At 34.6% G+C, this 12,547-nt stretch overlaps 1 protein-coding gene across 4 annotated transcripts in view; it reads left to right on the forward strand.

Annotated features, from left to right (window-relative positions):
* The window catches only part of LOC144372743 (transport and Golgi organization protein 1 homolog), a 48,287-nt gene extending 38,385 nt beyond the window's left edge, over positions 1-9,902 (forward strand). For 3 of the 4 annotated variants that reach the window (XM_078036006.1, XM_078036008.1, XM_078036009.1), the window contains 8 exons: positions 3,475-3,576; positions 4,441-4,501; positions 4,617-4,652; positions 4,729-4,796; positions 4,916-5,016; positions 6,283-6,359; positions 7,939-8,089; positions 9,098-9,902. In XM_078036006.1, coding sequence (XP_077892132.1) covers positions 3,475-3,576; positions 4,441-4,501; positions 4,617-4,652; positions 4,729-4,796; positions 4,916-5,016; positions 6,283-6,359; positions 7,939-8,089; positions 9,098-9,375 — 874 coding nt within the window. In that variant the 3' untranslated portion in view covers positions 9,376-9,902. The remainder of the gene's footprint in view (positions 1-3,474; positions 3,577-4,440; positions 4,502-4,616; positions 4,653-4,728; positions 4,797-4,915; positions 5,017-6,282; positions 6,360-7,938; positions 8,090-9,097) is intronic. The other variant, XM_078036007.1, reaches the window with a different exon arrangement.
* Positions 9,903-12,547: the final 2,645 nt, after the last annotated feature.

Raw genomic sequence — 12,547 nt, forward strand, 5'->3', positions numbered from 1 at the left:
TCTATAGCCACTTGAGTGGACTTTCTAAAATATAAGTCTGTCCATGTCAATATGTGCCTGTGGTTTATGAAGAATTTGCTTTCTATTTGATGACCTGTTCTTTTTTTCTTCCTTGTATCTTTTTAATAGTTTAAATATTTTTAATTATTTTCCTCATCACCTGTATAAGCTTGATGTAATCATAAATTATAATGGAATTATAATTATAATTTTATTCATCTTCTCATAATTTAAAGGCCTTGGTATATATTCTGGATTTAATAAAAACCTGATAGAGATTAATAGGTTTATTACTTGTTTTTATGGGCTTTAAGTAGCTCCTGAATCAGATAACTGTTGTGGCATCATATGTTAGTACTTCATATACTGTGAACTCCACAAGACATTCATTCAATTTATACACATATTTAAAGTTTCTGTAGTTCTGCATTCTACACTGTTGGTTTCTTATTTGAAATTATTTTCATTCTATTTGAACATTGTCCTTTAATGATAGATTTGATTAGTGTATCAAAGTAGTACAAGGATAAACAGAGAATAGTATTTTATCCACTAAATATTGCTACCTTTATAATCTGTATTAGGTTGACATGAACTTCATGATTAGAGTTAAAACCAGTTTCCATTTTTAAAGGATCTTTCTTTTGGCTACTGAATTTTGACTGTTACTTAGTTTTAGCAATTTGAAAATATCCAATTAATTACCATCTGTTTTAATTTAAGGAGTCCATTATCATTGTTGTTTGGTCTTATCTCCCTCCCCTAGTTCCTGTAGTCATTTCTCTCTTTTTTTAACAGTTGTATTGGGAAGTGCCTAGGTGTAGTTTTCCCCACCCCACCCACTTTTTCCTCTTGCAGTTATGTTGCTTGGGACCATTAAACATTTCTTGAATTTTCGAGTCTTTTTCTAAATGTTGATTTTACCTCATTCTCTCTTCTGATTATAATAATGCATATTAGAATTTGATTTCCCCTGCCTCCTACATTCTGGATTTACTTCTTCTGGATATTTTCTTCTGACCTGTCTTAAAAGCGGTAGGATTTATTTTACTTCCCAAATCTGATGTTAAAATCATTCATTGAGTTTAGGATTTTAAAAAGTTCAGGGTTTAAAATATTATTTTAGTTGTAGATGGACATAATATTTTATTTTATTTTTTATAGGATTTTTTTAAGAGAGAGAGAAAGATAATTTTAATATTTATTTTTTAGTTTTTGGCGGACACAACATCTTTGTTTGTATGTGGTGCTGAGGATTGAACCCGGGCTGCACACATGCCAGACGAGCACCTTACTGCTTGAGCCACATCCCCAGCCCGACACAATATTTTATTTATTTTATGTGGTGTTGAGGACTGATCCCAGTGCCCCACACATGTGGGGCACGTGCTTCACCACTGAGCCACAACCCCAGTCCTATTTCAGTACTACAGCTCAAACCCAGGACCTTGAGCCATGTGCTCTACTATTGAGCTACCTCCCCAGACTCCTTGCTCTTTCTCATAAGGGACTAGTGTCTTACTGCTTTCCAAGCTATCTTTAATCTCATCATTCTGCCTCTGCCTCCAAGTATCTTCAACTGTATGTAGGTCACCACACCCAACTATTTCTTGGTTTTATAGTTTCTAATCCTTTGACAAAATTCATAATCTTTTTTTTCCTCTTTTGTGGTGCTGGGGTTTGAACTCAGAGCCTTGTGCATGCAAGACAGCACTCTACCAACTAAACTATATTCCCAGACCTGAAATTCATAATCTTGACTTTACTTTTTTGACTATATAAAGCACAGTGATTTTAAAACATGTGCGGTTAACCCCATTAGGTGGTTTCCTTTTCTGTGGGATTTTTTCTCACAGAATTTTGTCTTATGGAGTGCCTGGTCAGTTTTGATTGGCTAACATTGTTGTGATAATTATACATGAAATTTGAGGACTAAGATGAAGTTATCTTCTTATAGAAAAGTGTTGAGGTTACTTGAGTAAGATTGTCACTTCAAACTTAGTCAGCAATTAAGATAATTCAAAAATGACTTGTCTTTTCAATGTTTCAGTATTGTTCCTTTTGGATTTTTTGCCTGTTCATCACTTAAGTGTGCAGTACTTTCTAATCTAAACTCAAAGGCTAGGGCTTTTATTAAGGGTCCCTTTATTTGTAGCCCCAAACACTTCTTTTTTCCTCTAAGCCCAGGAATTTGATGAAGGCTTAGTTCAGACTCATTATATCTTTGTGTTATCTTCAATATGTGGGTAAACCTAGGAGAAAAGTACCTTAAAGTGCCAGCTTTACTTGTAATTCTGAGATTCCTTTTTCTAATGGATCTTGGCCACATACATATATCTTCACTGCCTTTTTAGCTTGTATCCTTTCAAACACAATTTTATATTCTTATAAAGATGTTTTGATTGTTCTTAGTGCTCTCAGACTAACTCTTTGGTAATTGGAAACAAAATTCTCTCTGTCCTTCAAGATTCAGTTTTCTCCATATTCCTTCTTAAGCCAGTGGGGAAAATTATTATATTCCTTTAGGCGTCATTTATACCTGAAACAGTGAGCTCTTTTATTCTTTAGCATCTTACAAGGTAACTAGTATATTATAGCCACTCATAAAATACTTGCTGAAGAATTAAATGAGAAGCTATATAAGAATATATAATCCCCTTTTTCTATTTGGTATCAATAATTCTTTTTTACTATAGTTCTTCTGATTTATGGAAAATTAAGTTTCAAGTTAATTATCTTTTGAATTGGAACTATGGCTAAAGTAGTACAAGGATAGCAGAAAATAGTATTTTTAAAATCATTAAATGTGGCTACCTTTGTCTCAGTAGATGAACATCTTGAGTTTCATGATCAGAGTTAAAACTTGTCAGTAGATAATACTCTGATCGTGGGTCAGTTTGGCTTCTTTTTCTGGTTGACAGACATTATCAAAACTCAGATTTGTCTTTTTGCTTAATTGCAATTCTTTTGAAATATATATCTAAAGTGTGAAAAATGTTCTGTGGCTAATTGCATAGCTAAAAGACATATTCTAGAAGATTTTTTCTTTGATTGACTATATCTTTATTATGGTACCAGTCTTGGATTGAGAAAAGAGTTCCTCCATGACAAAGATATACTTAGTGTCCTACCCATGGCAGAAACGAGAAAAGAATTATCCCTTGCTTTATCCTAATATGTTTAATTATGTTTGGTTTATCAGTCCTGATCTTCCACATTGAAGTAAAGTGAGTTTTTATTATCTTACACACAGGAGACTTGCCCTTGGGGCACATGTTGTTTTCACATTTATTTTATTTACTGGTAAATAGAGAATTAAGAGGAAAAATTAGAAAATGTAAGTGATTTGCCAGAGTTTGATTTACGAAATTGCAGGTTTGAATTCCTATTTTATGTGCCTAAGCATTTTATAGAATTGTGGGAAGTGATATTCACAGAGAGAAACTTTTGATTTGATAACTGGCTTTATTTTAGGAAAGTGAGCCAAGAAGAATATGAGAGACTAGAAAAAGAGCAGCAGCTGTCAGCTGCAGATGAAAAGGTGGTTTCCGCTGTACAGGAAGTTAAAAATTACAAGTGAGTTCAGTTTCTAAAGGAGGGTGTCAATGTCTAATAAACTAGTGGTGGCTTTCTTTTTTAATCTTTTTTTACATTATGTAGATAGAAGAAAATAGCATGGAAGTATAAATAACGAGAGGATATGAATACATTCAATTCACACAGGAGAAAAAATAAATTTTAACTTTACAAATGAAAAATGTTAACAAAAATTTACTTATACCCAATGGGCAAGACCATAGGGAACTTGGTCAATGCAAACAGTTCTGGGGGTTTTGTATGTTGTAGTAATTCTTTAAGAAATCAGTTTGCTGTGTGATGTATCAAGACCCACAAAAGTGTGGCATTTGATAGACCTTGGAAATCTTTTATGGATAAAATTTGAAAAAAAGAAAAAAAGTTTTAAGGAGGAAGATATTTCTAGCAGAATTACTTGAGAACACACTGATGAACAGTTAAGGAAATTATAATTTATCATTCAGAATCTCTAGCAATTAAATGATAAAGAAGTTATTAGTATTGGGTCTTTATTTTATTTTATTTATTTATTTATTTATTTTTGGTGCTTTACTACTAAGCTACATCCTTAGACCTTTTTTTTTTTTTTTACTTTGAGACAGGGTCTCAGTTGCATAGGTTCCCACTTAATTGCTGAGACTGACCTCGAACTTGTGATCCTCCTGCCTCAGCTTCCCAATCATTGGGATTACTGGCATGTGGCATTGCACCTGGCCTGTAGTATTAGTTTTGATCACACTGGATTCATATAACTATAGAAATGTTTTTCTTATGTATGATAAAGTCTTTAAAAGTATAGCTGATGGAATAAAGGGAAAATGGTCAGAAATGTTTCAAATGTTATTCAATTGTTGTAATTCTTAGGCGGAGAATTGAAGAGATGGAAGAAGCATTACAGAAAACCAAGCACTCGTTTAAAAACCAGGTAGTAATTAATACTGTCCTGTAGTTGCAGAATTTCTTGATATCTAATACAGACAACTATAGGCTATTATAATGAGTCCCTAAAAACATATTTTTTAATGTATTGTCTTTTTCAGATTGCTATGCATGAGAAGAAAGCTCATGATAATTGGGTAAGATTTTTTCCCCCTTTTCTTTATTTTGTGCATAGCCTACTGATACTGAATTTGAATATTTTCTCTTTAATAGCTCAAAGCTCGTTCTGCAGAAAGAGCTATAGCTGAAGAGAAAAGGGAAGTTGCTAATTTGAGACAGAAGTATGTGATTTTGGTATCTTCCTATATGTTTTATAGTGTTTTAAGGTTATGCTAGATATTATCTATGAAGGAATAGATTGCTGTTTCATAATTCAGTCCATTCTTTCTCAATATTCAAGACTATTGGAAATGACCCAAAAGATCGCAGTGCGTCAAGATGAACCCGGGATTGTAAAACCTATGCTGGGAAGACCAGATTTACAAAATCCTCCTCAGAGAGGTAGGGGGCACTTTGTAAAAGGAGCTATTTTATTTCTTGGTGCAGAATGTATGTAAATTACTTTTTATTTCTGTGTGTAATGGTTATGAAATAATCTGAATGATTTGCTAAAGCAGGAGGTGAGGGTTGGTGTCAGGGAGAAGGCTGCCTTAAAGTAGTAAGGTCTTTAGGTCCACTGAGCCATAATGGCTCTTTTGGTCCATCCCCCATGAGTGGTGGAGAATGTTCCCCTCCACTGACAGCAGAGCCAGCTGGGAGACCTCCTTCTGCTACTCTTAATCAAAAAGATATGCCTAGAAACGGATTTGGTGAGCATTCACATGTTGCTTTATAGTAAACTGCTTCAAGGTTTTTTTTTCCCCTTTTGAATATTCTAATGAAAACATTGAATTTGGGCCTGTACAATATATAGAACATAATTTCTTACTTTATCTTAGTGAATGTTTTCTGGAAAATCTGTTCTAGAATAGAAAACATTTTTTTTTTCCTGGAGGTCCCTGTATTGTTTTTTTCTTTTAAATTTTACACTGCGAAGTGTAAACCTTTATCTTTAAATTAAATCTCTATGGTGTTCCTTTCCCAAATATTATAAAAGTAGCCTTAAACTTTATGTAGCATACATATTTCCAACATGAAATACTGAATCTTATTTCAAATTCTAAATAGGACTGTAGTCTTGGTAAGATTGGAAGTCAGGTTATACAGACTAAAGAAAAGCCAGCCTACACATACTTTAAGTCTATAGCTTAAAGTTTAGGACCAGTACTTATTAATCTCCTGTTCTATCAACCCAAGGCAGTTCTTTATTTTACTTAAGTCTCTTCATAAATTGTGATTTATGTATTGGGCAACCCATTTAAAAAATATTTTTAATTGTAGATGGACATGATATCTTTATTTATTTTTTAAATGTGTGCTGAGAATCAAACCCAGTGCCTCACACATGCTAGGCAAACACTCTACAACTGAGCTATGACACCAACCCCTGGGCAACCCATTTTTCATGTTGCTTTCTAGTTATTGTTGAACCCTGACCTGTCCACCAGTGGTTTATTTCTTCTGAAAAATACATACAAAGGCTCTGATCTTTCTTTCCCAAGGTCAATGGATGGACCTTTACCTCGTACTGGTCTTCTGAGGCATCTGGGAAACCCGTTGCCTCTGGTAAAGGGACCAAGTAATTTCAAAGAATCTGTAATTGTGGATGGAGGATTTTTATTCTTTTCATGTTAGAATAGTCTGAATCCATTCTTTGATCTCTAACAGACTCAGGATGTGGTCCAGCTCACATGAACAGCAGCTCCAAAAGTTCTTCTCCAGCTAAGGTGACGAATGAGGGCAAGGTAAGTTCTGTAGTTACTGTGAATCATGTGGTCATGCAGGAACATGTAGCTTTCCTACAGTACTTGCTCTTTGCTTTATCCTTCTTTGTGTTCTATTTGTACTATCCCATTTGTTTTTTAAAAAGCAAACTGTTCCCCAAGAACCTGAGACCCCCTCAGTCTCCACCCTTACTTCTTTGACTGAGCATCCAGTTGGAGTAAGTACTTAGAGGTTGAGAACTGAATTGGGTTTTATTCTGTGCATTTATGGGAAGGATATTCAGAACATGACACTGATCTTGTTTGCTTTAAACTGCATGCAATATTGAGCTTACTTTTCTCTTTAACTTGGGAATGTTGCTTAAGTGTGTACAACTATAATGAACTACAGAATGTGAAAAGTTATCACTCTAACTTTATATGGTGTTTTGTGTTGAATGTTCTAAGGCAAAGTAAATTCATTATAAATTATATAATTCATCATTTTTATTTTTGTTTGGAAGAATGTTATTTAAGAATTCCTCCATTTGTGCAAACCCTATTTTGAGTGATTTGAATTAGATTGGTATCAGATTTTCTGTGAAACAATGATCATCTGAAATGACCTCTTGAGCCAGTCCCAAGAAATGGTCTCATTTGTTCACATAAGTGTATTCTCTTGTAACTGTGTTGCTATTATATCTAGTAGGTCTTCTGCAGCTCTATAATAAAATAAATTTTTAATTGTTTAGTTTCAAACCCACTACTCATAGGAAATGATAAATCAATATCTCAAATGGTGTACAGTAAATGAAAGTAAATATTAAAGGCTTGTCTTCCTAATTTGTGTATATAGCACTGTGATGGAAAATACTTCTCAAGTTCCAGTGTACATATATTCCAGGAATATACATCTCTGGAGAAGTCTAAGGGCAGCTTAGATAAGACCCCAAACCCCTTTGTAGTAGAAGATTTAAAAGAGAGCAAAGACCCATTGTTAGAGAGGAATAGAGGTGGGAAAAGCATGGCTTGGAGGCAAACCTGGGATTGAGTTCTTTAATATGCAGTGTGGCCTTCAACAAATTATGATATCCCATTTGCTTTTGTTCCCTCTTATTTAAAACAAGACAGTCTACTTAAAGATCTCAGAGGTTGAATAATATATGAAAGACTTACTGAAGATATAGTAGAATAGTAGCTATTATTACATGAGTAGAGAATGGATTTTTCATTTTATTCTGTTCATTCTTAATATGGAAGTAATGAGCTATTGTGATGAAAGGGAAGTGATGGGGATGGGGGGACACCCTTTGAAATAGATTGTAGTGAATACAGCATGACATACTGGTCAGAAATCACCTCTGTTAATAACCCCTGCCAGTCCTCTTGCCTTTCCCTTTCCTGTGCAGATATAATCAGTAACAAACTGCTCCCTCTTGTGGCATCCTTCCAACTTCTGTAAGCTGTCAGTGGGAATACACAGGAGGGGTGGGTAGAGTTTTGTTGCACTGATGGTGTTCTCTGGACAGGTTTTGGGTTTTAGCTTTTATAGGTATTGGTACTTTGTCTTAATACATAGGAATTTTAAAACTTTTAACTGCTTTCAAATCTTAAATTACAGGTTCATATGGCTATGAAAGGGCCCCTTCCTTTCTCAGGGGTACCCTTCATGGGACCCCCGATGGGACGGCCTCCACCACCTCCCATTTGGTATGGACCGCCACTTCAGCTCGGTGGGCCTTTTGGGCCTCGGCCAATTCCTCCACCATTTGGTATGATGATCTGAACAGTAGTGATTGACTTATAAATCACATTCATCTTCCACTTCTATTGCTTGCTAAAACAGTTGGTTGCTATCTCAGGTCTTAACAATGAAAGGATAAAGCTGAGTACATTTTAACTTTTCCTCCAGTTTTCTGGGACATATGGGACACTACATAATCTTATACTGAGATAGACAATAGCTATCTCTCATAGACAAGGATAAGGGGCTATATACAGAAAAGCCAGAAATATTACTTCTGCAGATGTTTGTTGAAAATCTGTTGATATGCACTGCAATAGATGGAAAGGTGGATGAGACGCATGCCATAACTTAAAATTTTGTCACAGATATGAAAATCCTATAACATAAAGTTTGTAATCACCCATAATGGAAGCATAAGCAGTAGGTTATAGAATATAGAAAAGGAAAAGTCAAACCCTCCTTACCTTGAAAAAAGTCAGAGGGAAGTGTTAAAGAGGATTTAACAATTACCTAATAAATGTTCCTGGTTTAATTAGGTGGCTGTGGAAGGCCTTTTCCAGGAGGGCATGCGTGCACCTTGATTCTGATGGCATGTGTAAAGTCCATGCTGAAATACTTCATGAATTTTTAATGGATACAGTAATAGATAGTGAGATTTCCTTTTATCAAAATTTCTTTGATGTAGTAAAGTTCTTATTTCATAATCTATCATCTTGTCATGGTAATACTTCCAAATATAAATGGAGCTCTTGTGAGATAGAAATAATTCTGCAATTATATAGTAGGGAAAGAAAAAAGACAAGCCTGGAGCTAGGTAGAGCCATGTTAAATCCTTAATATGTTGCTTCATGGCTGGTTGGTCAAAGGCTATAACCTAAACTTGTTCCATCTCAGTTTGCCTCATCTGGCAAGTCAGGATGTTCACCAGCTGATGTTCTAGGCTTGGGAGAAATTAAAGACTATATTAACATACTTGAAATCACCCTAGTTCAGAAATTTCTGGTATTTACATAACTTCCTTTTTATTTTCCAGGTCCTGGTATGCGTCCACCAATAGGCTTCAGAGAATATGCACCAGGTGTTACACCTGGAAAATGGGATTTGCCTTTTGACCCTCGTGATTTTTTTCCAGGACCTGCACCAGCACCATTTAGACCTTTAGGCTCATTTGGCCCAAGAGAGTACTTCATTCCTGGTGCCCCATTACCACCTCCAACTCATGGTCCCCAAGACTATGGGCCACCACCTGCTGCAAAAGACTTAATGCCTTCAGGCTTTAAAGATGAAACTCCACCTAATTCTCAAGAGTAGTGAGGGCTGTTCACAGGCCTTAAAAACAGGGCCCATAAAATTAACCTCTGACACTTAGTCAGAGTTAAAGGATTATTGGCTTCAAAATATAAAAGTTTATTTTAAATGGTTTATGTTTTCAGAATGAAGCTGCCTTGGTGCAGTATACATTTTGAGCCAAAATATTTTCCCCCTAAATATCCCCCACTTAAGCTAGAGTATCCTTCCAATTTAAAAATGTGCAATAAGGAATACCTTTGTTTTAGTTAATGTAGCATATACAATTGCTAAATGATTTAGAATGTCATAATTATGGACATTTCCTGTGGAAATGCTTTAAGAACATGTATTTCCATTATCCTATTATTAGTGTATTCCAGTTGATAACAGAGAAATGGTGTTTTATAAGCTTGATATTTTTTCTCTTTCAATATCTGGTCGCAGAGACTGTTGGGCTAAAAATGTTTACTCAAAGATCATAAACATCATTTTCCTTCTTGCTGAAGTTCTTTGTTGTAATAGTTCATAAAAATTGTTTATTAATATTTCCCAAGTGTCTGTTGATTCATTGGATCGTCATGAGATTTTGTGCCATTGGGGAAGCATGTAAACGCACTCTCAGAACTGAAGATAGTGACTTGGCAGCATATTCCCTGTTGCTCACTGTTAAGGAGGCTGGACCTTGGTCAACTGTGGACTTCTACAGAGGATTTCTTTTACTTGTGAGAAGTCTTGTGGCTCTATTTTTGCAGCACATTCATGTACTTTTTTCTAACCACTGTCCATGTGAGAATGCTTTTCTGAGAATGAGTTTACATTAGTAGCAAGAGCTACTGCTTTTGCCATTATTGCATTGTAACAGTAAAATATAAGGTGGTATGTTGTGTCTATAAAAAATAAGGAAATTTCTTTTTAAAAATGTACACAACACACTCTTCTCTTTCCCATACCTTCCCACTGATTTTCAAGGAATATGATAAAAAAATTAGAAAAGTATAATCCTCTAAGAATGAATGAAACTCTAAGGCTTATAATGTCTTTACTCAGCAACTACGGGCTGAATTAAATTCTTTTTTTTTGATAGATACTCAAACATATTTTATTTAAAAAACAATTAAAGCAAGTCCTGGATCTGTAACTACTGTCTTTAAAACAATGTTTCTAAGAACTAGCTCTCCAGAACTGTAATTTTAATTACAGCAATTTTAACAGTACATTTTAAGAGGTTTAAGATTTAAATAAAATTATAAAAGCCTGATACTTTTGTTTACTGCTAGACCATATTCTTCCATTCTTTTAAATTCTAGAAAGTAATAGGATTGTTGAAACCTAGAACATAACATATCATTGTTTTTTTATGTCCCCTAAGTATTCTCAAAATAGGGGCAAAAGCTTCAGTGTGAAACAAAATCTCTGTGAAACAAAATCTCTAAACTACTGAAGATAACTCAGAATAAAAATGAATTCTTCCTAAAGGACTCAAATTCTATCTACATAACCTCCATTTAATATTAGAAGCAGCAGCTGTGTGTAAGAGGAAAACCATATAATAGCTTATGCCATTTTTAACCATGTAAAATAAAATTTAAGTCACAAACACATTTTGAATGTATCTTTCAACCTCTACAGGACACAAGGCAATGCTGAAGTTACTTAACTTCTAATTTTAAAATAGCATTTAAATAAAGGTGATGTCAGCTAGGAAGATAGATTTTCAAGAAAAGGCAGATTTATTATTTTATTCAAAGCAACAGTAGTTTTCCCTCTAAAGCCTTTTTTGTATTTATTCTATTAGTAAGTTATAATGCATTCTACGTAGTTTATCTGAGCAGTTCTGAACCCACCCATAGTTGCCTCTCCTTACATCCATCTGATTGATTGTACCACTTCTGTAGCAAAGCCCAAGGTAGCTGCCCATATACAGGTTGTGTAGAGAATACTGTCCCTTGATTCAAGTATACTTTTGTATCTCAAAAGTTTTAGAAGTCCTCTCCAGCAAGTTGTGTTTGAATTTAGTTACTAAAATCATTTCATTTGTGAAGCAGTAGTGTTTCAACCTGAAAGTATTATTGCTATAGTTGTAATTATTGTCCAGTAACTCATCTCCTCCCACACTAGAAAGTAAATTTAAACAACTAATTTGTGAGATACAGATTGCTTTGTGTTAACTGCTTCAAGATAAAATCACCTTTTTTTTGGGGGGGGGAGGTTTGATCATTCAGGTCTGAATTAAAGCTAAGCTGATGACAATGTTCAATTTAAGTTTGTTTAATGCTGATGAAAGACATTCATACAAAGCATCCTCTTTTTTTTTTCATATAACCCCATTCTTTGGTGGAAGCTGGGGTTGTGGCTCAGTGGTAGAGTACTTGCCTAGCACAGGCAAGGCCCTGGGTTTAATCCTCAGCACCACATAAATAAATAGAGGTTAAAAAAAGCATTCTTATGTGAAGGATACTAAATGTTTCTTCATATAAATCATCACTTTGAGGGGCTGGGGTTGCATGTGAGGCACTGGGTTTGATCCTCAGCACCACATATAAATATAAAGGTACTGTGTCCATCTACAACCAAAAAAAAAAAAAAAGGTTTGTTTTTTTTTTAAAATTATCACTTTGATATACATGTTTTATAGTATGAGAGAACAGAAAGAACAATGTATCCGTTTTGCTACATTTTAATAGCAGATTTTAAGGGAGCAACATCAAACATCAGTAACATCAAACAAAAAGGTACTGAGTACTCCACAGGGTACAGACTGCTGCCAAGCACCTTGGAAAGTTTACATGACATGGAGAAGATGAGGCCCTTCTCTTGAGAAGTTTACAGTCTGGAAATTTTGACTACTCAGAGTTTCAGTTGAGTGAACATTTTATTAAGGCAAATTCTTCATTTCCTAGAACTACTGTAGACTGAACTATTTTTGCACTTGTGAAATTAACCCAATCCAGATTAAAGAAAAGATTAAATTTGGTTGATAATTCTTTCAGGCTCATATAGTTTTATGAGTCTAGTAAACAAAACTGACCTAACAGACAACTGAAAAATTAAAGAATAGATCTCTTGAAGTGCAAGGGCTAAAACAACTGTTATTTGTTTTAAAAAGCAAATGGATGGTATGATTAGGGTTTACACTAGTTTAAAAATAGGCCAAGTATTGCATTCCCTTCATGCATTGTTCATTTAAAATAGT

This window comes from Ictidomys tridecemlineatus, unplaced genomic scaffold, assembly GCF_052094955.1.
Source record: "Ictidomys tridecemlineatus isolate mIctTri1 unplaced genomic scaffold, mIctTri1.hap1 Scaffold_155, whole genome shotgun sequence".
Taxonomy (NCBI): domain Eukaryota; kingdom Metazoa; phylum Chordata; class Mammalia; order Rodentia; family Sciuridae; genus Ictidomys; species Ictidomys tridecemlineatus.